Raw genomic sequence first — 27,908 nt, 5'->3', positions numbered from 1 at the left:
GACTTGAATGGGCACATTGCTAGCTACATAAATTATATTTGAAATAATAATAATATTAGAATAAATAATTAAGCAAAAAAATCTAGGTCTGATTTTTATATTCCCCCAGGGGCTCAGGCACTGTCACTCCGTCGACACCAAACGATCGGGTTTAAACTCAGTAGGCGTGTAAAGCCATTCAGCGCCCGGTACCCCTGGCGCATGCGCCCATCAGCCCTGCCCTGGAGGATTGGCACCTCCTCCGGGAAGCCCTCCTGAGGGAGGGCGCGCCCTCTGCTGGGACCGCAACGCCAGCACCCCCAGGAGAGCCGTCTTTTGTGCCTCACCAAGGACTCCGCCCCCAGCCTGCTGCAGGGCGGGGCTCTCCCACTTCACGTGACCCTGGTTGGGGGGTGTAGCTGGAGGAGGGGGAACAGGTGAGAACGGCTGGACCTGTTGAGCCAGGGTTCAGTGGACGGTGGGGGACCGTCCAGGTCAGGCCTGGGAAACTGGCTGGGGGTCTATCAGAATGGGACGGAAGGGAGCGCTGGGGAGGGGTGATGGTAGGAACCCTGCTCTGTCTGCGCCATGTGGGGTGATTTAGAGCGGGGCGTGTGGTTTGGGAGCGAATGCCGGCTCTTGGCTTCCTTAGGAATCTGCCGGGGCAGAATGAAATAGTGTATATGAGCCATTAATAGCAGTGGATATCACTATCTCCCGCTTAAACAGAAGTGTAAGCTCCCAGAGAGGGCCAGTCCACTGTGGGAGGCAGCCCCCCCCCCCAGGGCACCAAGTCCAGCTGGAGTGCTTGATCCCCTCCAGACCTTGGAGTGGGCCGGACCTGGAAAGGAGGCTACCAACCAGGTTCCCAGAGGCCTGGTGCCCTGAGGTGGTCTCCCTTCTCTGTCTCCACACAGGCCCTTGCCTTCCTTTGGCCCTGCCAGGTGAACAGACATGTCACAGGTGGGGGATGCAGAGGGCTCCAGTCCAGAGGATCCTGCTCTCCATCCCCAACACAGATGTGGGGACTTCCAGAAGGACATGGCAGGAACCATCCCCATGCCAGACCTAAAATCAGAGGCCCAGGTTTGGGCTTGGAGCAGGAAGAGGGGCCTCATGGAGGGGTCCCATCCAGGTGCCAGCTCCCAGGCTGGAGGTGCTTCTGAGGCAAGCTTGGAGGTTTTGGAGCTGCCAGCCTTGGAGCAGGGCCTAGATTCCAGGCCTGGCCCCAGGCTCCACGTGCAGCTGCCCCCAGTGCCTGCCCAGGGGAGTGCTCAGCCCCTCAAGAGGCTCCAGGTTTCCCTGCATGACATCTTACATCCCAGATGCCTCAGGGATCTCTGTAGCTCGTCACCAGGTCTCTGGAAGAGAGCACAGATGGGCAGAGAGAGGCTGACAGGAGCGGAAGGGGCCAGCAGCCCCAGGCCCAGGGAGGTGGGAGACGAAGACGCGTGCTCTCCAGGGTGTGATGGGAGAAACCCCACACTCCACAAAGAGGCGCCCCCTGGAAGGGGCCTTCCGTCCTCACCAGGCCCTATGAGGTCACGAAGAAAAAGCAGGAAGTGTAGGGCCTTTTCCAAAGGTAGGAAAAGGGCTGATGGCTTCTTGTGGCTTGATCAGAGCCCTGATGGGGACAGCCCGTCTGTGGGAGGCTCCCCCCAAGGTGCTGACCTGGAGTCCTTGGGGGGCCCCTGCAGGCCCCCCTCTCCCAAGGACGCTGGGCCTGGAGATCCAGTTGGAAGTTGGGCTGCGCGTGCCTCAGGGGCGGAGGAGTGTGGACACTTGCCTGCTGCTGGGTACCAGGCCCAGCCAGGCAGCCCCCACGGCTCTGTTGGGTTCCCAGTGCCCTTGGGAGAAGAGTCCCTCAGGCCCACTGCACAGGCCCTTCTGCTGAACCCTGTGCTGTGTCTGGAAGTGCCAGGGGGGACTTCCACAGAGCAGCAGGAAGCAGAGCCCCTGCTGGGGGCTGGCACTGAGAACCAGGAGGAGCTGGAGGCCAAGGCCCAGCCAGCACCCGGGGAGAGGCCAGGGTGGGAACTCGCTGCCCCTGCCGATGCCTGCTCCAGCTCCCCAGAGAGCCTGGACATCTCCAGCTCCTCCCTGGAGTCCGCCACCAGCAAGGCCGACATAGGCCCCCTCGAGGGGCAGAGAAGGCTAAGGAGAGGTCCCGCATTCGGTGTCCAGGAGCACAGCACAGATACATGCTCAGACCACCCCTGCCAGGATGAGCCAGAGGAAGCCAGCCCGGGAGGCTGCCCTAGACTGGTAAGTTGAATCTAAGAATTTGAATAGGAAGGGCCAGGCCACCTCTTCACGCGATGCTTGGCGGTAGAATTCAATAGGGCGAAGCTAGATGGCCTCTTTTTTTTTTTTTTTTTTCAATTTTTTAGATATTGATGGACATTTATTTATTTATTTGTATGAAGTGCTGAGACTTGAACCCAGTACCTCACACATGCTAGGCAAGTGCTCTACCACTGAGCCACAACCCCAGCCCCTAGATGGAGTCCTAATGAACATTCTCTCTCACTCTTATGTAAGCTGAGGCCTGCCAGAGTCAGAAAAGAGGAAATGAATTACCCTACTGAATTCTTGGAAGGGTCCTAATCATCTGGAGCCAAGAAGTCCTGGGTTCAAATCTTGCCTCCGACCTTTCCTAGATGAGTGACCTTGTGATTTTTTTTTTTAATCTAAGTTCTTCCATCTGTAAAAAGGAAACACTAACACCAGCTTAGTAGAGTTCTTTGCGGGATTAAATGAGATTTTATGAGGTAAAATAACTCATAAGGTACAAGGTAAACAATGTAATTCATGTTAACATTTGCTTTTCCTTAGTGTAGACAGTAGCCCTAGAAGACAGGCATTAGGTTTATATGACTGGATGGAGAAACTGAGGCTCAGAGAGGTTAACAAAATTGTCCAGGCTCACACAGCTGTGGAGTCAGTACCCAGCCATGCTCCCTAAAATCATTGCTTCCCTTTCTGTAGTTTACAATAATTTTATTAGTAATTCACAGCTAACATGTATGTACACCAAAAATGGAAGGTATTTTTTAGTGACTATTTCCCACACAGTTGAAGTTTCCACATTTATTGTACTTGCATATTAACACACTAGATGTTTTTTATATAATCTTCCTGTGAAACCCAGAGAGATAAGGTAACAGATTCAAGGCCATCCAGCTGGTCAATGACAGCCAGGGCACAAATCAGGCTGTCTTGAGAGCTTGCTGCTCATGAATCTTCCACGTCATAGCACAGTAGTCCTCACATCTAGGTGGGCTAGCATGTGCGAGGTACTGTGCTAAGCACTTCATCTTCAATCTTTTAACAGTCCCTCAGGGTAGATGCTATTGACTTCTACCCATTTCACTGATGTGGATGCTGAGGCTTCAAGGGGTAAAATGACAGCCTAGTCAAGGCCGGAGAGCCAAGTCGTAGCCCTGGGATAGGAACCAATGAGCTGCCTGTTTGTTTATTGCTATTTGTACCATGGTTACATTAGAATGTCTTCATATCATCTTTGTAAGCATCACTTCAAAACATTTATCTTTAATTTTCAAAGTGATGTGTGTTCATTATAGAAAATTAAGAAGAAATAAAAGTCACCTATAATGCCAACATTCAGCACCAACTCCTGAAGGCATTTTGGGTATCGATCTTTTCCCTGTGAATAGATGTCTTTTCTTTACCTGGAATTGTGATCATATTTATCAAATTTTATAGTTTTATTTATTTATTGTGAATGCCTCCTGGGCTCATTGCCCATCATCCAGGGATAATGCCTGTCACACCCTGTGCCCTTCCAGTGTCTTTCCTGGGAACGTCTGTGCAGATGTGAACATCTCTACCTTTTCACCTGAGTGGGCTCGGGCTCTGCCCTCTGTGTTGTTCTGGGGCTTGAACTTGGCTTTGTAGGCTCCATGGTAGATGAAGCTCTTTCCAAGTTGGTACACGTTGTTCTGCTGAATTTTTTTTTGCTTTTCCTGAACCCTGCGTCATAGCTGTCTTAGACAGCTTTGTCACAGTCCCAGGCGCTGTCAGGATGAGGGGCTGGGCTGGGACTTCCTTTTCTCATTTCCAGCCGCTGTGGCGGAGCAGGCAAGGGGCTGGCATTCCGTCCTGGCTTTGTCTATCCAGTGACCTAGGCCAGTGCCTTCACCTTTCTGAGCCCAATCTCCTCATCTGCAAAACGTGGCTATTAAAAGCACTTACCCCATGGGGTGGTGGCGAGGAGTACATGAGAGGACACATGTTTGGCTTTTAACACGGCGCTGGGTACAAGAAAAATGCTTAAAAGGTTACCTGTGGTTGACAGGTGCGGTTTTGTCCTGTTGTAAGTGATGCTGGGGCAGACATCCTGGTACACCTGGCTCCTCCCCACTCCAGATGATTTATCTGGACCAGATGTCCAGACTTGGGATTCCTGGGTCTGCGGCATTTTGGGGGGTGGGGCTTGTTGAGGCGTGGCAGTAGAGCCAGGTTCCTGCCTCGCTCCACTGGAAACAGCCCACGGCTGCTCCCTTCCCCAGGCCCCATCCTTGACTCTGCGGTACAGCCCATCATCCCACAGCTTCCCAAACATCCCGTTGCCATGGTGACCGGTGCCAGCTGCAGGAGAAGAATGAGGCTGGGCTGTGACAGGGACGGGCGGGTGGTGAAGGACAGGGCTAATGGGTGTGGGCAGGGGTGGGCTCAGTGCCCAGCTGGTCTGGAGCCCCCTTTTAGGGCCCCAGCTCCTTCTCCTGGAGGCTGCCTGGCTGGAGGCAGGGACAGACAGCTGGGTTCAAGGTCAGGCTCTGCCTCTTAGGACAGGGTGACCTCAGACAAGAGATGTCTCTTTCTAAATCATAGTTGCATCCTCTGTGAAATGGGGAGCAGCCTGTGGGCCCAGAGCTGCAAGAGAGGTGGCCTGTGGTGTCTTCAACTGGCAGAAAATAGAGACTCTTGGAGGAGTGGTAGGAGGGATCTGGAAGCTGTTATTTTGTCTATCTTGAGCCCCACAGGGGATAGGAGGGGACATGGGAAGGGCAGCTCTGTCAGTGCCCTGAGCTCTGCCTTCAGTCTGCCCACCACGACCAGGGGACACACAGCTCCTCTGGCCCCAGGCAGATTCCTAGGCACCAGGTTCACTGTCTGCACCTGCGTGGTGTCAAGAGGCTGGTGAGGGAGGAGCCAGTGGCTGCAGCGGGTGGGAAGCCTAAGAATAGCTCTTTTGGCTGGGGGTGTAGCTCAGTGATGAGCTGCTTGCTGAGCATGCGGGAGGCCCCGGGTTCCATCCCTAACATGGTGGGGGGCAGGGGGAGAAGAAATAGAAATAGAATAGCTGTTTTTGTTAGAGTGCTTACTATAGGCTAGGAGCTTCCCCTGTGTCATCTCAGGTCATCCTCATGAGCGCTTACAAAGTCAGTGTTATCCGCCGTGTTGCTGATCAAGAAAATGGGCATCCAGAGGTTGGCAACTCACTCAGGGTCCCTGGGAGAGTAACAGGTGAAGCCGGGCATTGAACCCAGGCCGTACCACAGCAGAGTCTGAGCCCTCAGCCAGGCTGCAAAAGCCCCAGCTAGCGGGGTTTGGATGTGTAACAGCCTCCTGCTGAACAAAGAGGAGGCCTCCTCTGCAGACTCCATAGTCTAGTGAGAGACAAGCAAGTAACCAGAGTTTAACTGCAAACTGAAGCCCGGAGGACTGTTCAGCACGCAGAGCAGGTAGGAAGGGCGGGGCAGGAAGCGGGCAGAGCATGTGCAAAGGTACCGGAGGCAGCCTGGAGCGGGGCGGTAGGTGTGTTAGGGCCAAGCCGGGAAGAGTGAGGTGAGAGATCATTGAAGAAAACATTGAATGGAACAGGAGACACTGAAGTGTGGTCACATGTCAGGAGGAGGGCTCTCTCCAAGGCAGGAGCCAAGGAACCTTATCAGCATCAATGTTTATAGAGAGAGCTTGCCGTGTTCTGGGCACAGTTTAAAGATTCTTGAATAATGATCGCAATCTTTGCCTCAATGCTATGAGGTAGACATTGGTATTATCCCCATTTTACTGATGAGAAAACTGAGGCACAAAGAGGTTAACTTTCCCAAGATCACACAGATCCTAAGTATTGACAGCAGGTATCCTATTGCACGAATATGCTCCATTCATTTGTTGACTCCATATAGAAGGGTGGGTTCTTGGCAGGGTTTTTTTGCTATCATACATGGTGCTGTTGTGAATGGTTTGGTGTGTTTCTTGGCATATATGAGCAAGAGTAGCTCCAGGGAACATTCTATGGAGTGGAATTTCTAGGTTATAAGATACACATGTCTTCACCCAGCACAGTGGCACACTCCTGTAATCCCAGTGGTTTAGGAGGCTGAGGCAGGAGGATCACAAGTTCAAAGCCAGCTTCAGCAACTTAGCAAGGCCCTAAGCAACTCAATGAGACTCTGTGTCTAAATAAATAGGGCTGGGGATGTGGCTCAGTGGTCGAGTGTCCCAGGGTTCCATGCCTGGTACCAAAAAAAAAAAAAAGATACACACCTCTTCAACTTTACTTAAGCAGTGCCAAATATCTCTCAAAGTGATTGAAATGTTTTATATCCCACCAGCATATATAAATGTGTCAGTGATTTCACATCTTCACCCAACACTATTGATATTTTCAGATTTTTATTATTATTACCAAAGTAGAGATATGCTACAATATCTCAGTGTTGTTTTAATTTTCATTTCTCTATGACTAAGGAGATTCTTGTGCATTTTAACCATTCCTGTGAAGTCTTTTGCCAAAAATAATAATTTTTTTTTTTGTTGTTTAGCTTTTCCTTATTGGTTTGTAGGAGTTGTTTATATGTTCTGCGTACACTACTCCTTTTCAGTTATATGTTATGGAAAGTTCACGGAGAGTGTGGCACATACTTTTACTTTCCTTATATGTCTGTTGGTGAGCAGAAGTTCTTGATTATTTTTATTGTGGTAAAATACACATAATGTAAATTTTATGATTTTTAACAATTTTTAAGTGTTCAGTTCGGTAGCATAAAGTACATTCATATTGTTGAACAACCATCTTCATCATCCTCTCCAGAACATTTCCTTCATCCCAAACTGAAACTCTGTACCTATTAAACAATAGTTCTGTTTGTAATTCCAGCAACTCGGGAGGCTGAGGCAGGAGGATTGTGAGAAAGCCTCAGCAACTTAGGCCCTAAGCAGCTTAGTGAACTCCTGTCTCTGAATAAAATATAAAAAGGGGCTGGGGATGTGGCTCAGTGGTTAAGTGCCTCTGAGTCCAATCCCTGGTATCAAAAAGAAAAACAGAAATAATAATTCCTCATTCTTGCTTCTCCCCAGCACCTGGCAACCGCTGTTTTACTTTTTGCCTTCGTGAATTTGATAACTCTGAATACCTCAGGTGGTGGAATCATGCAGTTATTCTTTTGTGACTGACTTATTTCACTTAGCATAATATACCACATTTTATTTATTCATTCATCTTTCAGTGGACATTTAGATTGTTTCCACCTTTTGGCTGTTGTGAATAGTGCTGCTACGAACATTAGTGGGCAGATATCTGTCTGCATTCCTGCTTTCAAGTCTTCTTTTGTATGTTCAGTCAGAAGTCTGGGGGAATTCTTATTATTGCAAATATCCAAATTTATGAATTTATTCATTTTCCTTCTTCCCTTCCTTCCTTTCTTTTTTTTTTGAAGAAATGAGATTTTTGTCCTGTCGTTTTAGTGCATCTCTGCGGCTTAGTTAAACATGGTCCTCTGTAAATTGGTTGAATCTAGAGGTTTGATTAGAATTGGATTCTGTTGTGAGCTTTGTGGGTGGTAGTGTATTCTTTCCATTGGAAGGCCCATAATGTCTGTTTTTTTTTTTTTGATGCTTTCATAAAATGATAACTTTTAAAAAACTGCAATTGCTAGCTGTTGCTGGCATATAAAAATTATAATTGATTTTCGCTTATTGATTTTGTATCCAGAAAGCTTGCTGAACTCTTGCTAATTCATATAATTTGTCTATTAGGATTTTTTGTTGAGTTTTCCAGACAGACAATCATGTGTCGACAGATGACAGTTTTTGTTATTTTCTTTCCCGTTCTTCACATCTGCCCCTTCCTGTCCTCACTTGTGCTGTACGAGACCACAGTGTGACATTGAATAGAAATGGGTGGTGATAGCAGGGACCCTGGATCAGTTTTAGATTTGTTTTTTCTTTTGGAGGGGTACTGGGGATTGAACTCAGGGGCACTCAACCACTGAGCCACATGCCCAGCTCTATTTTATATTTTATTTAGAAACAGGGTCTCACTGAGTTGCTTAGTGTCTTGCTTTTGCTGAGGCTGGCTTTGAACTTTCGATCCTTCTGCCTCAGCCTCCCCAGCCACTGGGATTATAGGTGTGTGCCACTGTGCCTAGGCAGACCCTCCTTTTTTAATATTTATTTTTTAGGTGGAGATGGACACAACACAGTGCCTTTATTTTTATGTGGTGCTGAGAATTGAACCCGGGTCCCGCCCGTGCTAGGGGAGCGCTCTACCGCTGAGCCACAATCCCAGCCCCAGACCCTCCTTTTTAACATAAACTTTCCCCCCATATTTTTAACTGGTGCCTTGTAATTCTACAAAATGGTGGAATGCCTTGTTACATATTTGTACATGCACATGACATACAGTAGAATTTGGCCATGGTCGTTCCCCCCGAATTTCCCCTTTCCCTCCTGTCCTCCCTCCCCCGGTCCCTTTCCTCTACTCTGCTCATCTCCCTTTGATTTTTCCCAAGATTCCCCCCCGCCTTTCTTTGCCTGGTTCCTCTCTAGCTTCCACATTTGAGAGAAAAACGTATGACCCTTGAATTTCTGAGTTTGGTTTATTTCACTTAACATCGTGTTCTCAAGATCCATTTCATTTTCCTATAAATAATATAATTTCATTCTTTTTAAAATTTTTTTTGTAGTTGTAGATGGACACAATCTTTTTATTTTATTTGTTAATTTTTTTTTAAATGTGGTGCTGAGGATCGAACCCAGTGCCTCATGCATGCTAGTGCCTCATGCATGCTAGGCAAGCGCTTTTCCGCTGAGCGGCAGCCCCAGCCCTAATTTCATTCTTCTTTTTTTTTTTTTTTTTTTTTTAAAGAGAGAGTGAGAGAGGAGAGGAGAGAGAGAGAGAGAGAGAGAGAGAGAGAGAGAGAGAGAGAGAGAGAGAATTTTTTTTTAATATTTATTTTTTAGTTCTCGGCGGACACAATGTCTTTGTTGGTATGTGGTGCTGAGGATCGAACCCGGGCCGCACGCATGCCAGGCGAGCGCGCTACCGCTTGAGCCACATCCCCAGCCCAATTTCATTCTTCTTGATGGCTGAGTAAAACTCCATTGTGTTATGTATACAACATTTTCTTCAGTCATTTATTGATGGACACGTGGGCTGATTCCACAGTTTGGCTGTTGTGAATTGTGCTGCTAAAACATGGGGATGTGTGTATCACTCTAGTGTGATGACCTTAATTCTTTAGGATAAATCCCAAGGCATGGGATAGCTGGGTCCTATGGTGGTTCCATGCCTCATCTTTTGAGGGTCATCCATACTGATTTCCATAGTGGTTGTACCAATTTACAATCCCACCAACAGTGTCACAGAGTCCCTTTGTCTCCACCTCCTCTCCAGCATTTACTGTTTTGTATCCGAGATGACTGCCATTCTGACTGGTGTGTGATGAAATCTCATTGTAGTTTTGATTTGAATTTCCCTAATTGCTAAAGATGCTGAACATTTGTCTCCAAGTATTCGTTGGCCATTTGTATTTCTTCTTTTGATAAGTGCCTGATTAGTCCATTTGCCCATTTATTAACTGGGTTATTTGTCTTTTTGGTGTAAAGTTTTTTGAGATCCTTATGTATTCTAGGTACTAATCCTCTGTCAGAAGAGTAACTAGCAAGGATTTTCTCCCATTCTGTAGGTTCTTTTATCACATTATTTTTTTAATATTTATTTATTATGGACACAATATCTTTATTTTATATTTATGTGGTGCTGAGGATCGAGCCCAGTGCCTCTGCATGCTAGGCGAGCGCTCTATCACTGAGCCACATACCCAGCCCTTTCGTCACATTCTTAATTGCTTCCTTTGCTGTGCAGAAGCTTTTTATTTTTTTTCCCCAGGGTTAAGGACCAAACTCAGGGCCTTGCATGTCCTGGGCAAGTGCCCTGCCACTGAGCTAAATCCCCAACCCTCAGAAGCCATTTTTTTTTTTTTGAACCAGGAATTGAACCCAGGTGTTCTTGATCACTGGGCCACATCCCCATCCCTTTATATTTTATTTAGAGACAGGATCTTGCTAAGTTGCCTAGGGCCTTACTGCATTGCTGAGGCTGGCTTTGAACTTGCAATCCTCCTGCCTCAGCCTCCCAAGCCACTGGGATTACAGTTATGCACACCATGCCTGACCCCCAGAAGCCTTTCAATTTGATGCCATTCCTTTTATTAATTCTTACATTATTTCCTGCGCTTTAGGAGTCCTATTGAGAAGGTCATTGCCTGTACCTACAGGCGGGAGTACTGACCCTGTGTTTTCTTCTAGGAGTTGCATAGTTTCTGGTCTGATTTCCAGGTCTTTGATCTATTCCAGGTTGACTCTGTACAGGGCCATAAGGGTCTCATCTCATTCTTCTACATTTATTTCTACCGTTCTGTTTAGAATTTCTCATTCCTATACGTGCTCCCTTTTAGATGGATTATTTCCCTTGCTCCTTTTTTTATCTCTAATTTAGAATTTTTCTACGTCCTGTTGATGTTCTCTCAGAAGTTCTCTCAGCCTGAATGCCTGACTTAGCAAAGCGTAAACGTAGTTACAGTCTTCCTCCTCCTCTGAAGTAGGGAAGGATCTTGGAATGCTTTCATTCTGAGCACGCACCTTCCCAATTTGTGTGTTATTGTTATCCAGTAAATTGGTCTTATCCTATTTTTTTTTAAATTCAACAAATCACACACTGTTATTATAGTTTCATGCAATGTTTGTTTAGATTTAACAACATATTTATCATTTTCTTTGCTCAGAATTCTTCATTGCATCCCAGCTTTTCTGAGTGGGATGATTTTTCTTTCCTTCTCCCTCCATGCTTTATCATTTTGTTTATTGAGTAAAATAAAATGATCAAGAAAACCAACTGTCTTTGTTTTCTCTACAATGTCTTTATCTCATCCTCATTCTCATCTGATTCTACAATTGACAGTTTTCTGGTTTGGTTTGGTTCTGGGGATTGAACTCAGGGCTCCTCTACCACTGAGCTACATCCCCAGTCCTATTCTTTTCTTATTTTGAGACAAGGTCTCCCTAAGTTTGCTGTGGCTGGATTGGAACTTGCTATCCTCCTTCCTTAGCCTCCCGAGTCACCAGGATTGCAGGGTGCTCTACCTTAGCTGGTAACACTTATTTCCTTTAAGCACATTGAAAATAATATTCTAGCCGGGCACAGTGGTGCATGCCTGTAATCTCAGTGACTAGAGAGGCGAGACAAGAGGATCACAAGTTCAAGGCCAGTATCAGCAACGTAGTGAGGCCCTAAGCAATTTAGTGAGACCCTGTCTCAAAAGAAAAAAACAAAAAAGGGTTGGGAATGCTGCTCAGTGGTAAAGTGCCCCTGGGTTCAATCCCCAGTACCAAGAAAAAAAGAAAGAATATTCTACTAGGGTTTGCCTTTCATTATGACTATTGAGGAATTAGCTGTTAGTTAATTCCCAATCTTTTTCTACCTACAGTGTCTTTTAGTGAGTGGCATTAATAGCAGAGTGGCCTGTGGAATTGGACTGCCTGGATTTAAATCCTGGTTCTTTGGTTTGCTAGCTGTGTGACCTTGGACAAGCTAATCATTTCAAGCCTTAATTTTCTCTTCTGTCAAATGAGGGCAATAATCATACTAGTACCTCATAGGGTCATAGTGAGAATGTATAGTGCTTTCCAAAGCAGGAGTAGCATATTTGATGTGCCCTTTCAATACTAGCTATAATTTTTTTTCTCATGGTGCTTTTAAGATCACATTATCACTGGTGTTGATGTGTCTAGGTATGGATTTTATTTTTCCTGTTTGAAATTCACCAAACTCCTTTTTTTTTAAATTATTTTTTTGGCACTGGGGCTTGAACTCAGGGGCACTCGACTACAGAGCCACATCCCAGCTCTTTTTTATTTTTTTATTTGGAGATAGGGTTTCCCTGATGTTGCTTAGCGCCTCACTGTTGCTGAGGCTGGCTTTGAACTCTGGATCCTCCTGCCTCAGCCTCCCAGGCCGCCAGGATTATAGGCATGCGCCACCGCATCCAACCTCACCAAGCTTTTTGAATCTGTGAATTGCTGTCTTTGATCAGTTCTGGAAAATTCTTAGCCACGCATCGTCAAATACCACCTCTGCACCATGTCCCCTCTTCTCCCCTTCTGTAACTGAAGTTAGATGAATTACTCTTCTTCACTCTGTCCTTTGTAGCTCCTTAGCTGTGTTTCACAGTCTCTGTGCCATGAATATTCTGTATCACTTCTTTTTTTTTTTTGTACTGAAGATTGAACCCAGGGGCAGTTAACCACAGAACCACATCTCCAGCACTTTTTTTGTATATTATTTAGAGACAGGGTCTTGCTGAGTTACTTAGGCCTCACTAAGTTGCTGAGGCTGGCCTCAAACTTTCAATCCTCCTGCCTCAGCCTCCCAAGCCCCTGTGATTACAGGTGTGTGCCACTAAGCCAGGCCTGCATCACTTCTTTAAATTTATCTTTAAGCTGGGCACAGGGACACATGCCTGTAATCCCAGCCACTTGGGAGGCTGAGGCAAGAGGATCACAAGTTTAAGGCCAGCCTGGGCAAATTATATATCCTCAAAATAAAAAATTGGGGGATGGATAGAGATCAGTGGTAAAGCACCCCTGGGTGCAATCTTCAGTACCCCAAAGAACAAAATTTACCTTCAAATGTGCCAGTTTGTTTCGGCTGTGTCTAATATGCTATGAAACCTATACGTGGAGTTTTTAATTTTAATTTTGCCTATATTCCTTATTCCCAGAAATTGCATTTGGTTCTCAACCAGATTTGCCTTTTAAATATCTCTACACCCACTCGGCCTTCTCCCTTCACTCATATGCGAGGCTCTTCTTTCATTTCTTTACACAGATTATACATAGTATTTTGTATTCTGGTCCCATACGTCCGGCCTCGGGACCTTCACGCCTCCCACCCTGCTGCCTGCCGCTCTCAGCCTCAGTGCTGGCTGAAGGACCCTCGAGACCAGGGCCGGCCAAAGGCTCGGAGCTGTGAAGAGCTGGTCTTAATAGCTTCCCGGCTCCTTTTCCCAGGTGTACCCTGTTTTCTATTTTTTCCTTCCTCTTTCTCAATGACTCTTTTAAAAAGCTGATTCATTCCCATGTTTTAAAAACACCACCCAAAAAGTGACCCGCCTCCCTCCGAGCACCCAGCCCCTGCCCTGCCGGCAGCCCAGGTTCTGGGCCCTTTTGGTACTTCTGGAGATAATTTATGCCCATTCAAGCGCATACAAACTTAAAAATTCATTCTCTCGGAGACACAAATGATAGCACACTACGCATATTGTTTTGCACTTGCTTTTTAATAAAAAATATGTTTCTGATTATAAAAGAAATACATGCTCATTTTGAATAACATAAATATCCAAGTGTAGACACATAGAAAGTGAAAGTCCCTCTGGAATTTCCTTCCCCAGAGATACATGCTGTTATGCATCTATAAATATATATTTACATAAAGGGGCTTATGCAACCAATATTGTTCTGTAACCTGTTTTTTTTTTTTCTTGTTCTCCCAATAACACCATGATATCTTTCCATGAATCTTTCTGCATCTCCACAGAGCCCAGCAGTTAAGTGTGGGGGCTTTCGGATCAGAATTAAACTCCAACACAGCTCGCCAGCTTAGTAGCTATGGGACTTTTCAGGGCCCCTCTGAGCCTCAGTCTCCACATCTGTGAAATGGTGGGATAAAGGTAGTACACCCCGCCTCGTACTGTTCAGAGACCTTAATAAGACTGTGTGGGATGAGCTTCCTCCAGGGCCCGCTACTTCGTAAACCCTGGTAAAAGGTCATTTTTACTGGGACTTCCTCATCTCTTTGGCCACACAGAATTTAGGGTGTAATATGTTACCATGTATTCACTCTTCCCTCTTTAATTGGATTGTGCCCGACTTTATTTTGTTATAAATGTCAACCTGGTGAACGCCGCATACCCTTTCGGAAAGAACATCTTACAGTGAATTCCCTGCCAAGGGGTCGCCACTGGGTTCTTTGGATTCTAATCTCTGCATCCTCTCTCTCTCCAAGGAGGACGTGAAGATGCCCCATGGGGTGAAGCTTGTATCTTACGTAGGTTTTTTTTTTACTCTTTTCTGATTGACCTTTTTCTTCCCTGTTTCAGTGTGGCGGGCTGGGTGGGTCCTCCCCCAGGGGTGACCCTCCTCCGGCTATGATGCTGAAGCTTAGACTTCCAGTTTCTCCCTTGCAACCTGACCATTCCACGATAATCCAGTCAAGGATTAATTTTTTTTTCAGGCACAACCTGCTTTCCAGAAAATTCCTGTGGTTTGCCATAAATTTAAAAAAATCAAAACACACTTAAAGTGGGATAAAAGCCTAAAGAAAGCAAAGGAAAAGAGAAATAAAATATTAGAATTCGCCACCCTCCACCAATTCTGGAAAGGCACAAACTTCTAGGCTCAAAGTTATCACTGAGCTGCTTCCTGGCAGCCATAGCAAAAAGAGGAGCAGGAGGGATTCCATCGTTCATTAGAAGACCAAAAACTGTGTTGCATCTTGAAATGAAGGGAAGTCTCTCAGGAACAACAGCTGGGTGGTGGGCAGTTCTTAAGAAGGGGAGATGGTTGCAAGTGGCTATTTCAAGGAGAAGCAAAAAACAAGTTAGTGGCCTCTGAAAGGGACATGTCCAAAGCTTTGACAGGAGGAGGTGGTGTGAGAACAGAACGTGTGTCCCCTGAGGAGGTCACCTCTGGTCAGAAGGAGGTGAGAAGGCTCCTTGCTCAGGAGGGTGGGAGTGAGCCCAGGCTCCTCTCCTGGGACAGGGGCCAGCCAGTCGGCAAACGTTTACTAAATCCTGCTAAATGCCAGGCCTTTTGCAGACATTGGGTAAACAGTGAGGACCGACATAGGCACGTCCCCTGTCCTCCTGGGGGACAGACGGCCGGCCGTTGCAGGGGAGGCGGGCCCTCCGTCCAGCTGGTTCTCAAGTTCTCCTCTCCCCGCAGCTCGGTTCTGGGGCGGTGATCCAGCTCTTGGGGGCCATCAGCCACGTCCAGGCTGGGGGACAGCAGCTGCTGAAGCTGGAGGCTCTCCAGGACTTCATGGAGGCCGGCTCGGCCTTGCCGGCCCAGAGACCCAGAAGGAGGAAAAGGGCCCAAACCCGGGGTTCTGCTGGTCACCAGGTACAGAACAGGCTCCGCACGTGGTTGGTGTGGCTCCGTCACCTGACTTGCAGGTGTCACTGAGGCACAGAGGGATGGTGTGACTTCTCAGGACAGCAGCCAGGGGCCCCACCTGCCTGGCTGCCTGGGCTCTGAGTGTTCTTCCTCCAGAATCCGGGAGGTCAGTTGGAGGAGGGGGACTAGCGTGTTTGAGAGGGCGTCCCGTCAGGCCTTTGTCTCTGGCTGACCAGCATGTTCTGCTGCCCCCAGGTTGTCCAGTCCCCTCCTTTAGGAGGGACAGCACGTGACTCTGGAAGCCTCTTTGATCTCTTCCTCCCTCCAAGCGGCTGTTCTGGGCCCCTCAAGGATCCCTTCCCCAGGGCCGACTGTTCGGGGGTGAGTGCGCCTGCCCCTGCCACCCTGCCACCCGGCCACCGTGGAGAATGGGTGGCAGAGCGTGGGGGGCCGCAGGCCCTGGGGAAAGCAGTGTCCCCTCCTCACCTCTCCCTACAGGTTGGCCTGATGGAGGCTGCAGATGGGGAACCTCTCCAGGAAAGGGCAGAGGACTCAGGTGAAGGGCCCCAGCCCCTGCTGGGACTCCTGCCTCCCATCAGCCTAGAGTCCGTCCCCTAGGGCCGGGGCTGCTGGCCACCAGAGCCTGGCTGTGGACAGGGGGGCCTGGGTCCCTGAGGGAGGATGTTGTCCATCTGGGCTCCTGGGCCCTGCCCCGCCTCATGCCCTTGGGGGCTCCCAGGAGGCTCTCTGTCCCCCACAGCTGGACTTCAGCTTCGACAGGAGATGACCCCCCAGGATCTGGTGGTTCGGGCCACTGTAGTGCGCGCCATGCAGGAGGCACTGTGGAGTCGGTAAGGCCTGGCCTCTGCTTCCCCAGTGTGCTGGCAGGCTGCCGCGAACCCGCGTGAGGGCTCGTGTGTGTGACTAACCCCACTGGGGGAGGTCACTGGCTCACGTGGCCAGCCGGCCTGCGGAGAGCCGAAATGTGAACCTGGGCATCTCTGCCTTCAAGGTCATACTGTGCCCTTCAGCTACTGCAGCCCTCAGTGTCTGCTCTGGGCCTTGTTGGCATCACCCACAGCAAATGCTTTCGGACACAATGAGAGGCTGTGCTGAGCAGCTGAGATCGGTGCCCAGAGCTCTCATTTACTGAAGGTGAGGCCAAAGCCCAGAGAGGGCAGGACTTTGTAGAGGCCACACAGCAAGTCAATGGAAGATTCAGGGTTACTACTATCCTCTCCCCTTGGCAGATGCTTCACCCCCACCAGCCAGGTCCCTCCCTTCCCCACCTCCCCAGCTCCATTGGCCAGGGACGGCCCAGGCTGAGGAATCTGGATTTGACTCTGGCTTTGCCATTGATCAGCCCTGATCTCCTCTGAGCCTCAGCATCCTGTGGAAGGAGAACGTTCGTTTTTATTTGTTATGAAGTTGGGTAAGAATAGCCAGGCCCAGGTAGGGAGATGCCCGTGACGGAAGTGAGTTGGCCCACTTGGGTTTCCCGCCACAGGTCTCCCCTGGGGCTCAGTGTGTGGCTAACCCCATGGACTCAGTGCCCAGGGCCCTTCTCTTGTCCCCACAGCCTACAGGAGTGTCCCGACCTGGTGCTGAGTGAGGAGGTGGTGGAGGGCATCGCTGGGGACATCGAGGCAGCCCTCTTTGACCTGACACAAGACACCAGTTGCCGCTACAAGACCAAGTACCGCAGCCTGCTGTTCAACCTGCGGGACCCCAGGAACCAGGTGAGCGGGCTTTGACCTGGGCCTCCGCCGGAGTGCCGATGGCAGGATGCTCTCAGGATGGTTGGTGCAGCCTCTGCCCCCTGCCTTGCAGGACCTGTTTCTCAAAGTGGCTCACGGGGACGTCACCCCCCACAAACTGGTGCGGATGAACTCCATCCAGCTGGCCCCTCAGGAGCTGTCCCGCTGGCGGGACCAGGAGGAGAAACGGGTGAGCCGTGGAGCCGAGTCAGGAGAGGGCGGCCAGGGATAGGAGAGGGTGACAGGGACAAGGACAGGGAAGTACAAGATGGGGAACCGGAACCAGGAAGCCGTTTGAGAAGTCACAGGGTAAGCAGGAAGAGGCAGAGGTGAAAGGCACTGGGGACAGAGGGCTCTGTTGAGAGGTGACACACTTGGATTTCTGTGCAGCTGGCTCCTGTGACAGTGGGACAGGGAGGACCAAGTGGTAGTCTGCAGTCTGGAGTCCAGGGTGGTCATTCACCCTCCAGGGGGAAAAGTTCCCAAGAGTCCCTCTTCCCATTCCAGCCTCAGAAGCCTTGGGAAAAGCTGGAGGCCTCCTGGTACCCCAGTCTGGGGAAGGGACCTCACAGTCCCCACAGTCCCATCCCTGTGTACCCTGTGTCCATGGGCTTTGCCATGCCTAGGAATTCAGGGGTGGGGAAATTATGGAACTGGCCAGCTTTGGAGGATTTTCAGCAAACGCTTGTTGGTGGCCCAGGGAGAGGGTATGGGGTGGGGTCTGAGATGCTCTTCCGAAAGACCCTGGGCTGGTCAGAGCTCAGAACCGGAGTCCACTAGGTGGACCCACCCGCTGTGGGCAGAGCTGTCCAGGCATTGTGGGGTCCCAGGGCAGGACTGGCTGCATAGTTTGTGGGGTTCAGTGCAACATGAAGATGTGGGGCCCTTTGCTCAAAAACTGTTAAGAGTTTCAAGGTGATAACAGCAAAGCTTCAGGCCAAGCAGGGACCCTGGGCGGCCGCATGGTCCCACACCCTGCCAAGGGAGGACAGGACCCCTGCCTTCTGGGCTTTCAAGGAACCTTGCAGGTAGGATGACATTGATCAACAGTGACAACCACACCAGGCCAGGCTCTGTGCACGTGATGTTTAATCCAGTGCTCTTAATGGAATCCCCAGAGAACAGGTAAACCAAGGTGCAGGGCAGCTCGGTGGTGGTCCAAGGCCACACTGCCTCATGAGTGTTTATTAACAGTCCAGCAGGGACTTGGCACCTGTGCTCTTTCTCTCCACCACAGCCTCCCCAGGGCAGTGAGAGGCAGAACTGACTGTGGGTGAAGGTGAAGTCTGGGAAGCCTTCCTGGAGGAGGCAGGATTAGCGTGGAGGGTGAACGAATGAGTGGAATCTGGAGAGGCGGGACTGAAGGTGGTGGGCTTTCCAGGGGAGGGGAACCAAGGAGCCAGTGTGGAGGCAGGGAGAGGCCTGGCTTGGAAGGGGAGCCACAGGAGAGGGCCCTTGAGGTGCGGAGGTGTGGCTGGGCCCTTGGTGGCCAGAGGCCCCTGACTGAGCTCATCCTCTTCAGGGCCTAGAGATCATTGAACAGCAACAGAAGGAGCCTCGTGGGCTTCCAGCCTCCAAGTTGACCCACAAGGGCGAGGTGGAGATCCCGAGGGACGTGGACCAGACGCTGACCCTGGAGGACCTGGTGGTAAGTTGGGGCCACTGGCTGTGTGGTCGAGAGCAAGTCACCTGCCTACTCGGAGGCCTGCCTTGTTCATTGTAAAGCAGGGACCGTGGTCCTGACCGCGCAGGGTCCAGGTGGGCACGGGAGGCAGGGCCACAGGCTGCGGTGTCCATGCTTTCTTGGTGCTGGTCTGCTTTCTTTTGGCCTCACTCCAAGGTGCCCAGGCGGGTGGCACCAAGGCCTGGCCACAGTCCGCCTCAGCCTTAGCCCTCCTCCCCAGGTCTGTGGCAGGGAGGCAGGGGGGCCACAGTGCTCCGGCAGTGTTTTCCGGATGTCAGGGACAGGGACATGCTCTACTCGGTGCCTTTGGAGATGCCCCAGGCAGGAAGCCACCCATTGCTCAGGGTGGTCAGGTCAGAGGGCCTCCTGGAACTTGCCCTGGCATCTGGAAAACCAGTAGGAGACTTCAGAGCCTCAGCGCCTCCCGTCGCTGGGGACTGGCTTTCCTTCCTGCCCCGGCCTCCTCCGTCCCCGGCCCCAGGGGCTCAGCAGCTCCAGAACCTATTACCTGGGCACCTCAGCCTCCTGGAGCCGAACAGAACTTCCCCTTGGCGCACATCAGTCACTCTCAGAAGAAGCCCGCTGGCTTGGTTTGCTGTTCCCGTGGGGTCACTTGTCCCCTGGCTCTAATCAGCTGTGTATCCAGGAGAGAGAGCTTCGGGGCTTCAGGCCTCTTGACCATGACCATTCACTCAGCACATAGGTACTGAGCACCTACTGGGTGCCAGCTCTGGGGGAAATGGCAGTGAGCCTGACAAGCTGAACCCCCAGCACCCCACCTGTCACCCCCAATGCTCAGGCCAAGGAGAGCCACAGCCCGGGTGGAGGGGAGCCCTGGGAGACGGTGGCTGAGCCCAGCCCTCAGAGTAGGGGACTGAGGGAGCCATGTGTCTGCAGAGGAGAAGGTGGGAAGACCCAGCAGGAGTCCTCAGTCCCCAGACAGAGGCAGAGAGAGCGCAGGTGGCGGAGTAGGGCAGGGACACCGCACACGGTACACTGAGCCGCGCCCCTTTACAAACAGCACCTCATTCAGCCTTGGACCTCGCAGTGACATACACGGTCTGTGCTATTCTGGGATGGAGAACCTGGAGCCATTGTTGGCCTGAGGCCACACGGTAGTGGTGGAGCCGAGGTTTGAACCTGGGCTGCCTCGCTCAAAACCCGAGCTTCGGCACTGCTCCCGAGGTGGCTATAAGACAAGGACAGAGTTTCAGAATCATTTTTTTTTTTTTTTTGTGCTGGGGATTGAACCCACTGAGCCACATCCCAGCCCTTTCTTATATTTTATGTAGACAGGGTCTGGACAAGTTGCTTAGGACCTCACTAAGTTGCTGAGGCTGACTTTGAACTTGGGATCCTCCTGCCTCAGCCTCCCAAGTTGCTAGGATTACAGGCATGTGCCACTGTGCCTGGCAGTTCAGAATTTTCTTAAACCCTCCTAAAGCAACATGTTCTTTTTAGGTGTGTATTTTAAAGGGAACAATAATTCGGCAGGGGACATCGGGAGTCCATGGAACGCCAGGTGCGGCGGAGCACACCTGTAATTGCAGTGACTCAGGAGGCTGGGCAGGAGGATCCCAAGTTTGAGGCCAGCTTTAGCAGGTTAGCAAGGCTCTATTTCAAAACAAAAAATAAAAAGGGCTGAGGGTGTAGCTCAGTAGAAAAGCACTCTGGGTTCAACTCCTAGTACCAAAATATAAAAAAAAAAAAATTAAAATGTAAAAAAATTTAAAAGTCCAATGAAGGTGGCTCATTCTCTCTGATTCTGCCCTCTGTTTCTGAGACTGGATCTAAGAATATAAAATTTAGGAAAATAACTTCTGCACAAAGATTTCCTCAGTGCTATTCAGAATAGTGCAAGCCAGCAAATGACCCAGAGAGTAGGCAACAGAGGTGACGGGGACACTTCAGCTCCACTACATCGAATGCCTCTGCTATAAAACGAGGATGTCAGGTTGAATGCTCCATCTCAGCTGTTTTAACAAAGGGCCCCAACCCCTATGTGTGGAAAAACTATGATAAAGGAATGACTGCCTGGAATATCACGAGTTGTATGTGTGGTAGGATGGGGAAGGATGTTTCTTTTTTCAACATTTTTTTGTATTTTCAAATTTTTCTTTGAGTTCACAGTAATTAAAAAAAAATTAGAAAAGTAAAATAAACCATCTCTCTGAGGCTCCCTGCCCATGGAGGGCCGCTGACTTCCCATTTGCCCCCTCTGCTCATGTGCCTTCCAGGGACCCGTGGTGTCTAGAGAATGCAGCCCCCTGGCCCTGCCCGCCCCCCTGGAGGACACCACGGAGCAGCACCATCACCACTTCCTGGACCCCAACTGCCGCATCTGCACAGGTGGGGGTGGGTGGGGCACTGGGTGGGGTAGGGCTGGTGTGGGGATCAGCAGCAGGATGGCGACCTGGCGAGAAGGGGCAGAGTGGGGGTGCCTGTGCCCAGGTCACTGTGAAATGAACCTGGGGCAGCCGCGGCTCTCAAGCCCGCGTGGCCTCCTCTTCCGCCTGTGGTTTGAGCTCCTGCCTCTGCTGTTTGCAGACTGTGAGGCCTTGAGTGGGCTGCCAGGCTTCTCCAGAGCCACCAGAAACAGGGAAGACCAGGCCTCCCAGAGAGCTCCAAGCCCAGCTCCTGTGTCCTCTCCAGAGATGTCCCAAACCAGGGACACCCCTGTTACAGAGCCCCAAGACAGGTGTGTGGGAGCTGGGAGGGAGAGGCACACCCAGCATGGACTTGTCTTCCTGTATGGTCTTGGGCAAGTCTTCCCGCTCCATGAACCTCAGTTTTTCCACGTGTACAATGGAACTAATCATTCCAGCCTACTAGATTCCCCCTGCACGAGGCCACACTGGGACCAATGTTCCAGTCTGCCTTGGTGACCCCGCACCTGCTCTGAAAAGGAAGGAGTTGCTGGGGTTCAGTTCCGATAACCTGCTCTGCCTGGCCCAGTCTGTTTGTCCCTCCCTCTAGGCCACAGATACCTCCTGGGCCCACAAAGGCCTTGCCCAGCCCCCCGCCCTGGGAGGGTGCTCTTGACATGTTCTCCATCAAGCGGTTCCGAGTGAAGGCCCAGCTGGTCTCAGGACACAGCTGTCGGCTGGCCCAGGTACTCTGTCACCCTTGCTAAAACAACACGGCATCCTGCCCGTGCCTGGCTGGGGGCAAATGAGACCCCAGCCCCTTCCCTACAGGGACACACAGGGTAAAGCACTCCCTGTGACCCCAGGCTTAGAGCAAAGGAGAGTTTTAGGAGGGATTGTCCAGTGACCCAGTGACCAGGCGCGTGTTGGTGAGGGTGGGGAGGGTTGTAAGAGATTGGCTGGGACAGGCTGGAGGCCTCCAGGGCAGGTAAGTCCTCTGGCAGCCCCTGAGGGTCCCTGTCCACTACCTGTCCATCTTCTTCACCCCAGGCCCTTTGGGTGGCTGGGAACGAGTCTGCCTATGGGGGTGGGCAGTTGGGGGGCTGATTGGCCTCCTCCCTGTCCCCAGGCTCTGCCTGAGGTGATCCGCTCAGCAAGCTGCATCCTGCCCAACGTTGTCTGGGACCTTCTGGCCAGCGTCTGCCCAGCAGAGGCCAAGGTGACTGCCCTTCTCGGTACCCCCGCTTCTCCTGCTGGTTCACCTCTTCCTGAGTTCCCTCCCCTCCTGCTCTGCTGCGGGAGCCTGCCCTGAGAAATTGGGTCTAGTTCCTGTGTGACTGAGCCTCATGGAGTGACCCTCAGCAAGTCCCTCTGTCTCCTTCCCTGGGTTCCCAGAGACCTGGATGAGACCAGGGGCATCTGCAGGACCAGGGGACAACTGCTCCTCAGCTGCTCTCCTTCTGTGACTGCAGGACATCTGTGTGGTCAGACTGTGTCCCCTCGGGGCTCGGGATACCCAGAATTGCCGCCTGCTGTACTCCTACCTCAACAACAAGCAGCGCCATGGCCTGGCGGCTGTGGCACACGTGGAGGTGGTCCTGCTCCCGCTGCCCGCCTTCCAGCCCCTGCCCACCAGACTGCGCCCTCTGGGGGGCCCAGGTGAGAGCTCACTGCTCACACAGCACCTTGCCTCCCTCACAGGGGACTGACTTGTTGGTACGGGGACCTCTGTCTCAGGAGAGGCAGGCACATCTCAGAAGGGAACTCCAGACTCGGGCAGATGGGAAAGGAAAACAGCCCTCTTAGGACGTACTGTTTGACAGATTAGGAGACCGAGGCAGTGAGAAGGCAAAGTGACCTGACCAAAGTCAACAGCAGAGCTGGGCTTCCCATCCAGGCAGCCTGGTTCCAGGAAGTGGGCTCCTAAGTATACCCTGCACTGCCTGTGCCATTAGGTACCCCTGAGTAGAAGCTTCTGGAACAGCCACATTTGACTCAGGTGCAGCAGGACAGAGGCAGGACCCACAGATAGCAGTCTGAAAACGTCACTGAGGACAGGAGGAAGGGAGGGGTCCTTCTGCTGCAGCTGCGCTGGTCAAGTTTGGGTTCCATGCAGGGATCAATCCACAGTGTGCCTCCAGGAAAGCCCCTGGGGAGGAGGGCTGGGGACTCAAGGGTCCCACTGTACCAGTTCCCTAGTAAAGTGTTTGAACTTTCTGGGCTTCATGTCCTGGGACAATGAGGTAGACTTTGAATTCGCAGAGCCTTGAGGTCAGACATCCACGCCCCATCCTCAGGTGGACCTTAGTCAGGCCAAGACCAGCTCCTCCCAGACAGGCTCACCCTCCCATTTACTTTGGGGGGCTCTTCTTGGTACCTCATCACCAGACCTGCTGTAGCCACAGTGAAGCTTTGGGGGCTCCGTGATGTCCCCTACCAGGCCTTCCATAGCTCCCTATTCTTTTCCCAGGTCTGGAGGCTACTCACTCAAGTCTCTTGCTGGCTGTGCTGCTCCCCAAGAAAGGACTTCCAGACCCAGCTAAATCCAGCCCTGTGTGCAGGAAGGTTCGCAAGATGGTCTCCTTCAACAGGAAAGTGGAGATGCGGTGCTACCAGCAAGAGGATGGGAGGCAAGATGTGCCCCTGAGAGGCTCCCCTCCCCCAGGGGGTTCCCTGCAGCAGAGCCAGGGCAAGGGTAGCCCACCTCCAAGGGGAGCCTGTGCTTGGCAGGGGTTTCCCAGAGGCAGGGGGAGGCTGCTGGCAGAGCCTGAAACCTGGCATGGTCCTGGGCGAGGGCAGAGGGCCCCAGCACCAGGATGGTTCCAGTCCCAACATCCCTTTTCAGTTATACCAACTGTCCGTGGCTTTGGCCATGGGCAGCACCTCCACAGGGCCTCCTGTCCCCACCAAGCCCTGCTCCAGCACCTTGAGTCCCTGGTTACTATGACTCACCAGTTCCAAGCCTCATTGTGGCCCCCAGGCCAGAACCCCCACCCTCCATCCTCTGTAGCATCTGCCCAGCCCCCTACAGCCCCAGGGATTCTTGGCTTCCTCTGCCAGCCTACTGCAGTTCCAGAACCCCCTGGCCCAGGCCCTGACCCCTCTTTGGGCCCTATAGATGGATCTTGATGAATCAACAGGGATCTTGATTCCCTTACTCCAGACAGAGACAGGGTGGAGGAAGAAGAGGGTCAGCTCTCCCCACCTGTCCTGTTTGTTTCCTGTCCTGCAATCTGTTTGGTGTTGGATTTTGGTTCAATAAAGAATTTGGAAAAGTTAGTTTTGCATCTGCTGACTGGTCAGGAGAGACCCTAGTTCCAACCAGATGTGGTTTGGTGTGTCTGGATTTTTGTGTATAGATTTTCAGCTTTGCTGACTGCTGGTCTGGAATTTGGAACCATCACTTTGCCCCAGGGAAAAGCTGTTGCCCTGGGTAGTTTCTAGAAGCATTCTGCAAGTATTCTGATTAGGGGGAAGAACAGGCAGTGGGAAAAGGCAGGACTGGGGTGGGGGGAGAGAAGTGGGCAGTGGCTTTTGAAGGTGCACAGACATGGAAATTGCTAAGGAGCAAAAGGAGAGCAAATTTCAATGTTTTTTTAATAAAGCTTCTGAGTGACCAAGATTTCTTCCTTTGGATAGATGAGGGGTACCACAAAGTGCCACCATATTCCTGTGTGTATGTATCTTTGAGTGTCCCTGTGCATGCATGTGTGTCCTTATGCACGTCCATATGTCTGATTGCCTAGCATTGGGCGGTGCTACCTTGCCTTGGCCCTGCAATGAGCTCGTCACAGCAGCTCTAATGATAAAGTGTCTCCGTGTGTGTAACTTGAGAGAATTGAGTCTGAAGACTGACCTCAGAACCAGCTGCCCTGGCTAGCCAGCCCACTGTGGGGGGGCTGGCCAAGGGGAGAGAATTCTGCAGAACCCCCCCCCCTTCGCTCCAGAGACTAAAGGTATGTATCCTCTACCCACGTTTCCACCTCGCTCTAGACCCTGAAGGAAGGGGCCACGGTGGTTTCCCTCTTCCCTGCCCCTTGAGCTCTGCAGCTGCCCTACCCGCGGCCGACAGCAGAGGGGGCCCTTGGCCTTGGGATGGAGGTCGGGGCTGGCAGGACAGAGGCTGAGCTGGGGGCGGGGTGAGTGAACTTAGTGGAAGGGGTTGGAAGCGGGGGCGCGGGGGGCTGTAGGTGGGGGGCAGGGAGAGGGGGATCGACAGGTGAACCAGGGAAGGTAGCAGGGCTCCTTGGAGAACTTATCTGGCTCTGAGGGACAAGGGAGCACCACAGCCTCCGCACTATATGCAAATGATGCAAATTACTATGCAAACCTGCAGCTCGATTTGGAGTCCGCAACTTGGGTGGTTTTCCTAACGCAGTGGGGCGGAGGAGACGGGCTGTGCACCCCTCCCCCAGGCCAGGGCTCCCCTCCGCCCCCCGGGAGACTAAGCGCTTGCTGCGCTCCGGGAAGAACAAGCACTAGCCTCCAGACAGGGCCTTCGCTTCTGAGCTTTGGTTTGCCTCTCTGTAAAGGGGGGTACTAACGCGGCCCTCTTACGCCTCGCCGGCGGGGAGGGGGTCTATGTGAGGATCCCGTCGCCTGTCTGGAGGCGGCGACTGGGTGACGTGACCCCCACCCACCTTTCAGCCCTAGTCCACTGTCCCTTTCCCGTCTCTCTTTTGGTAGGGGCCGGAGCGCGGCTTAGGCCTGACGTTGCTAGGGGGCGTGGCCGGGGTTGCTAGGCTCGAGGGACGTTGCTATGCAACGCTGGGCGGAGCTCGCGTTGCTAGGCCGGAGTAGGAGTCGTCCTTTACCCTAAGGGTTTGGGTGGAAGGTGCCCCAGGCCCACAAGGATCGAGATGGTGCCCTTCCTGCGACTTTCCCCGGGTCTCAGCGTCCCCCGGCTGGACACAGTCTCTGAGGGTCCTTCCGGTTCACACCCTCTGCCACTCGGTGATCCTCTGGGCGCCAGAGCGAGGAACCCTGGATCTTTGTGCACGTGTCTATGAACCTGCTGGTGCAGGAGGTGGGGGGGCATCATTTTTGGATTTCCATAGCAACTGCTCCTGTGTCACCCCATTGCTACTTAAGGTTTGAGCAGTTGCTTGTGCAAATTTGCATATCTGCATGTCATTAACATAGAGGCGGGGCCTGAGCTTGTTTGGGTAACTATCCCCGGACAGACGGTTCCCTTTGCTTCTTTCCCATTTTATCTGATGAGTTCGTGGGAGGTGCATGCGTGTTTTGCGAATCACGGATCCCAGGTTTGGGGTGGGTGGCTTGAGTTGATAGTGACCACTGCCACCCAGTCAAGTATCCCTGAGGGAAGACAGCTCCCTAAGCAAAGCCAAGACTTGTTGGAACTCAAGTTCAGCCCTATCCTGCCTGTATGGTTTTTCCCTCTCTATGGATCAATTTCCTTCTCTGTAAAGAGGATTACTAATCCCTAACTCACTAGTTTATATGAGGTGAAATAGGATGCCTCTTTTACACACATTTATTCCTGCTTCTGGCACACAGTAGGCACTCATGGTATCTTCCTCCCTCCCTTGTTGAGTCCATAGCCTTTCAGAACCCAGCTAAAGCAAATCAACTTCCTTTGCAGCTCGAGATATGACAACTAAACACCAGGAAGAACTTCCAGATGAGAGGACAGACTGGATTCCAGGCACAGGATGAGGATTATTGGTTTGCCTGTTTTTCCTTCTTGGAGGCTAGAGGCCAGGTTGGTGCAACATGGACCCTGTCCCCTCACCACTTACATCCTTACAGGGACACCAGTGTTTCCAAAAATCTTTCATTCTTAACCCAAAGACACTGGAGCCAGAAGCTGCTGCAGCGGTGACCGCTGAGGTGGGAGGCTTGAAGACTGAGCAGAAGAGATGGCGGCTGAGAAGGTACCCTCTGGGACTGAGATGTCTGGGATGGAGCAGGGCCACAGGGAAGGTGGAGGGCAGAAACATTGGAGAAGGCTTGAGCCTCTACCAGAGAGGACTGGGGAACCCTGGAGCCACTCCTTTACCCTTTCTGGGTCTCAGTTTCCCCATGATGACAATTGGGACTCCTTTGCTACAACAGTCTGGAGGGGAGAAGTCAACTCAGTGTGCAGAATTCACTTGCTGAGGAGCAGCTGTGCGGCAGGGCAGTGGAAGAAGGGAGTTCCCTATTCTTGGGGCTGTGCAAGCAGAAGTGTGGCCGGGATGGGACAGCAGAACTTCCTCCTGGAAGCTCTTACTCTTGTGTAGACTCCAGCTGCTCCAGATACCTCCTCAAAGGCTGGGAAGTGCTTCTTGGATCTAACTTCAACTCCTCTTGCTCTGCTGGATGCTTCTTGCTCTCTTTTCTCCCAGTGTCTCCGTAACTTTTAATACCTTGATCGCTAGGGTCACATGGAAAAAGCAGAAGAGGTGTTAAAGGGCAAAAAACAGTTCCACTCTGTGTTGACGTTAGTTCTCAATTAGGTTCAGATAATTAAAATAAATGAGCTTGGCTCCTGTCCTGGTAGAAGGTTGGTGATGGAGAGGGAGTACAGGAGCTAGGTTCTGATTGGCCGGTTGGCTTCTGGGAAGAGTTAGGATCGCATAGGGGCTATGCCTTGCAGTTGGCGCCCTGACTCTTATTGTGTTTAGGACTGCTGACTGCTGGCAGTGGGCCAGCCCCTTCCCTGGTGCCACCTGTGCTCCACAGGTGAGAGTT

The 27,908-nt window shown here is 51.4% G+C and overlaps 1 protein-coding gene and 1 long non-coding RNA gene across 5 annotated transcripts; both read left to right on the top strand.

Moving 5' to 3' along the window:
- Positions 1-343: 343 nt before the first annotated feature.
- Spocd1 (SPOC domain containing 1) lies at positions 344-24,491 on the top strand. Of its 3 annotated transcripts, XM_078025816.1 has the most exons (16): positions 344-416; positions 897-2,244; positions 14,297-14,338; positions 15,235-15,411; positions 15,661-15,786; positions 15,904-15,961; positions 16,166-16,256; positions 16,985-17,144; positions 17,236-17,352; positions 18,685-18,810; positions 21,084-21,195; positions 21,394-21,544; positions 21,823-21,958; positions 22,342-22,431; positions 22,685-22,871; positions 23,683-24,491. In XM_078025816.1, the coding sequence occupies exons 2-16, from the start codon at positions 934-936 to the stop codon at positions 24,339-24,341; spliced, it is 3,543 nt and encodes a 1,180-aa protein (XP_077881942.1). In that variant the 5' UTR covers positions 344-416; positions 897-933; the 3' UTR covers positions 24,342-24,491. The 3 variants fall into 3 exon arrangements, with proteins under 3 accessions (XP_077881942.1, XP_077881943.1, XP_077881944.1); XM_078025817.1 differs by lacking the exons at positions 344-416; positions 897-2,244 and adding an exon at positions 4,627-5,687; XM_078025818.1 differs by lacking the exons at positions 344-416; positions 897-2,244; positions 14,297-14,338 and adding an exon at positions 4,627-5,687.
- A 929-nt stretch (positions 24,492-25,420) lies between these two features.
- LOC144367984 (uncharacterized) lies at positions 25,421-27,708 on the top strand. Of its 2 annotated transcripts, none has more exons than XR_013427679.1 (2): positions 25,421-26,238; positions 26,818-27,708. It is a non-coding gene; the product is annotated as an uncharacterized LOC144367984 (long non-coding RNA). The 2 variants fall into 2 exon arrangements; XR_013427678.1 differs by having other exon boundaries at positions 25,421-26,303.
- Positions 27,709-27,908: the final 200 nt, after the last annotated feature.

Source organism: Ictidomys tridecemlineatus, chromosome 11 (genome assembly GCF_052094955.1).
Source record: "Ictidomys tridecemlineatus isolate mIctTri1 chromosome 11, mIctTri1.hap1, whole genome shotgun sequence".
Lineage (NCBI taxonomy): Eukaryota > Metazoa > Chordata > Mammalia > Rodentia > Sciuridae > Ictidomys > Ictidomys tridecemlineatus.
The sequence above is the reverse complement of the archived record's forward strand: the minus strand, read 5'-3'. Positions and strand labels throughout refer to the sequence as shown.

Excerpts from the sequence above, each read along its gene's own strand:
- Spocd1 (XM_078025816.1), top strand. The coding sequence starts at position 934 with ATGTCACAGGTGGGGGATGCAGAGGGCTCCAGTCCAGAGGATCCTGCT. Across the intron at positions 21,545-21,822 it reads GTTACAGAGCCCCAAGACAG|GCCACAGATACCTCCTGGGC; the intron begins GTGTGTGGGAGC and ends CCCTCCCTCTAG. Across the intron at positions 22,432-22,684 it reads TCTGCCCAGCAGAGGCCAAG|GACATCTGTGTGGTCAGACT; the intron begins GTGACTGCCCTT and ends CTGTGACTGCAG.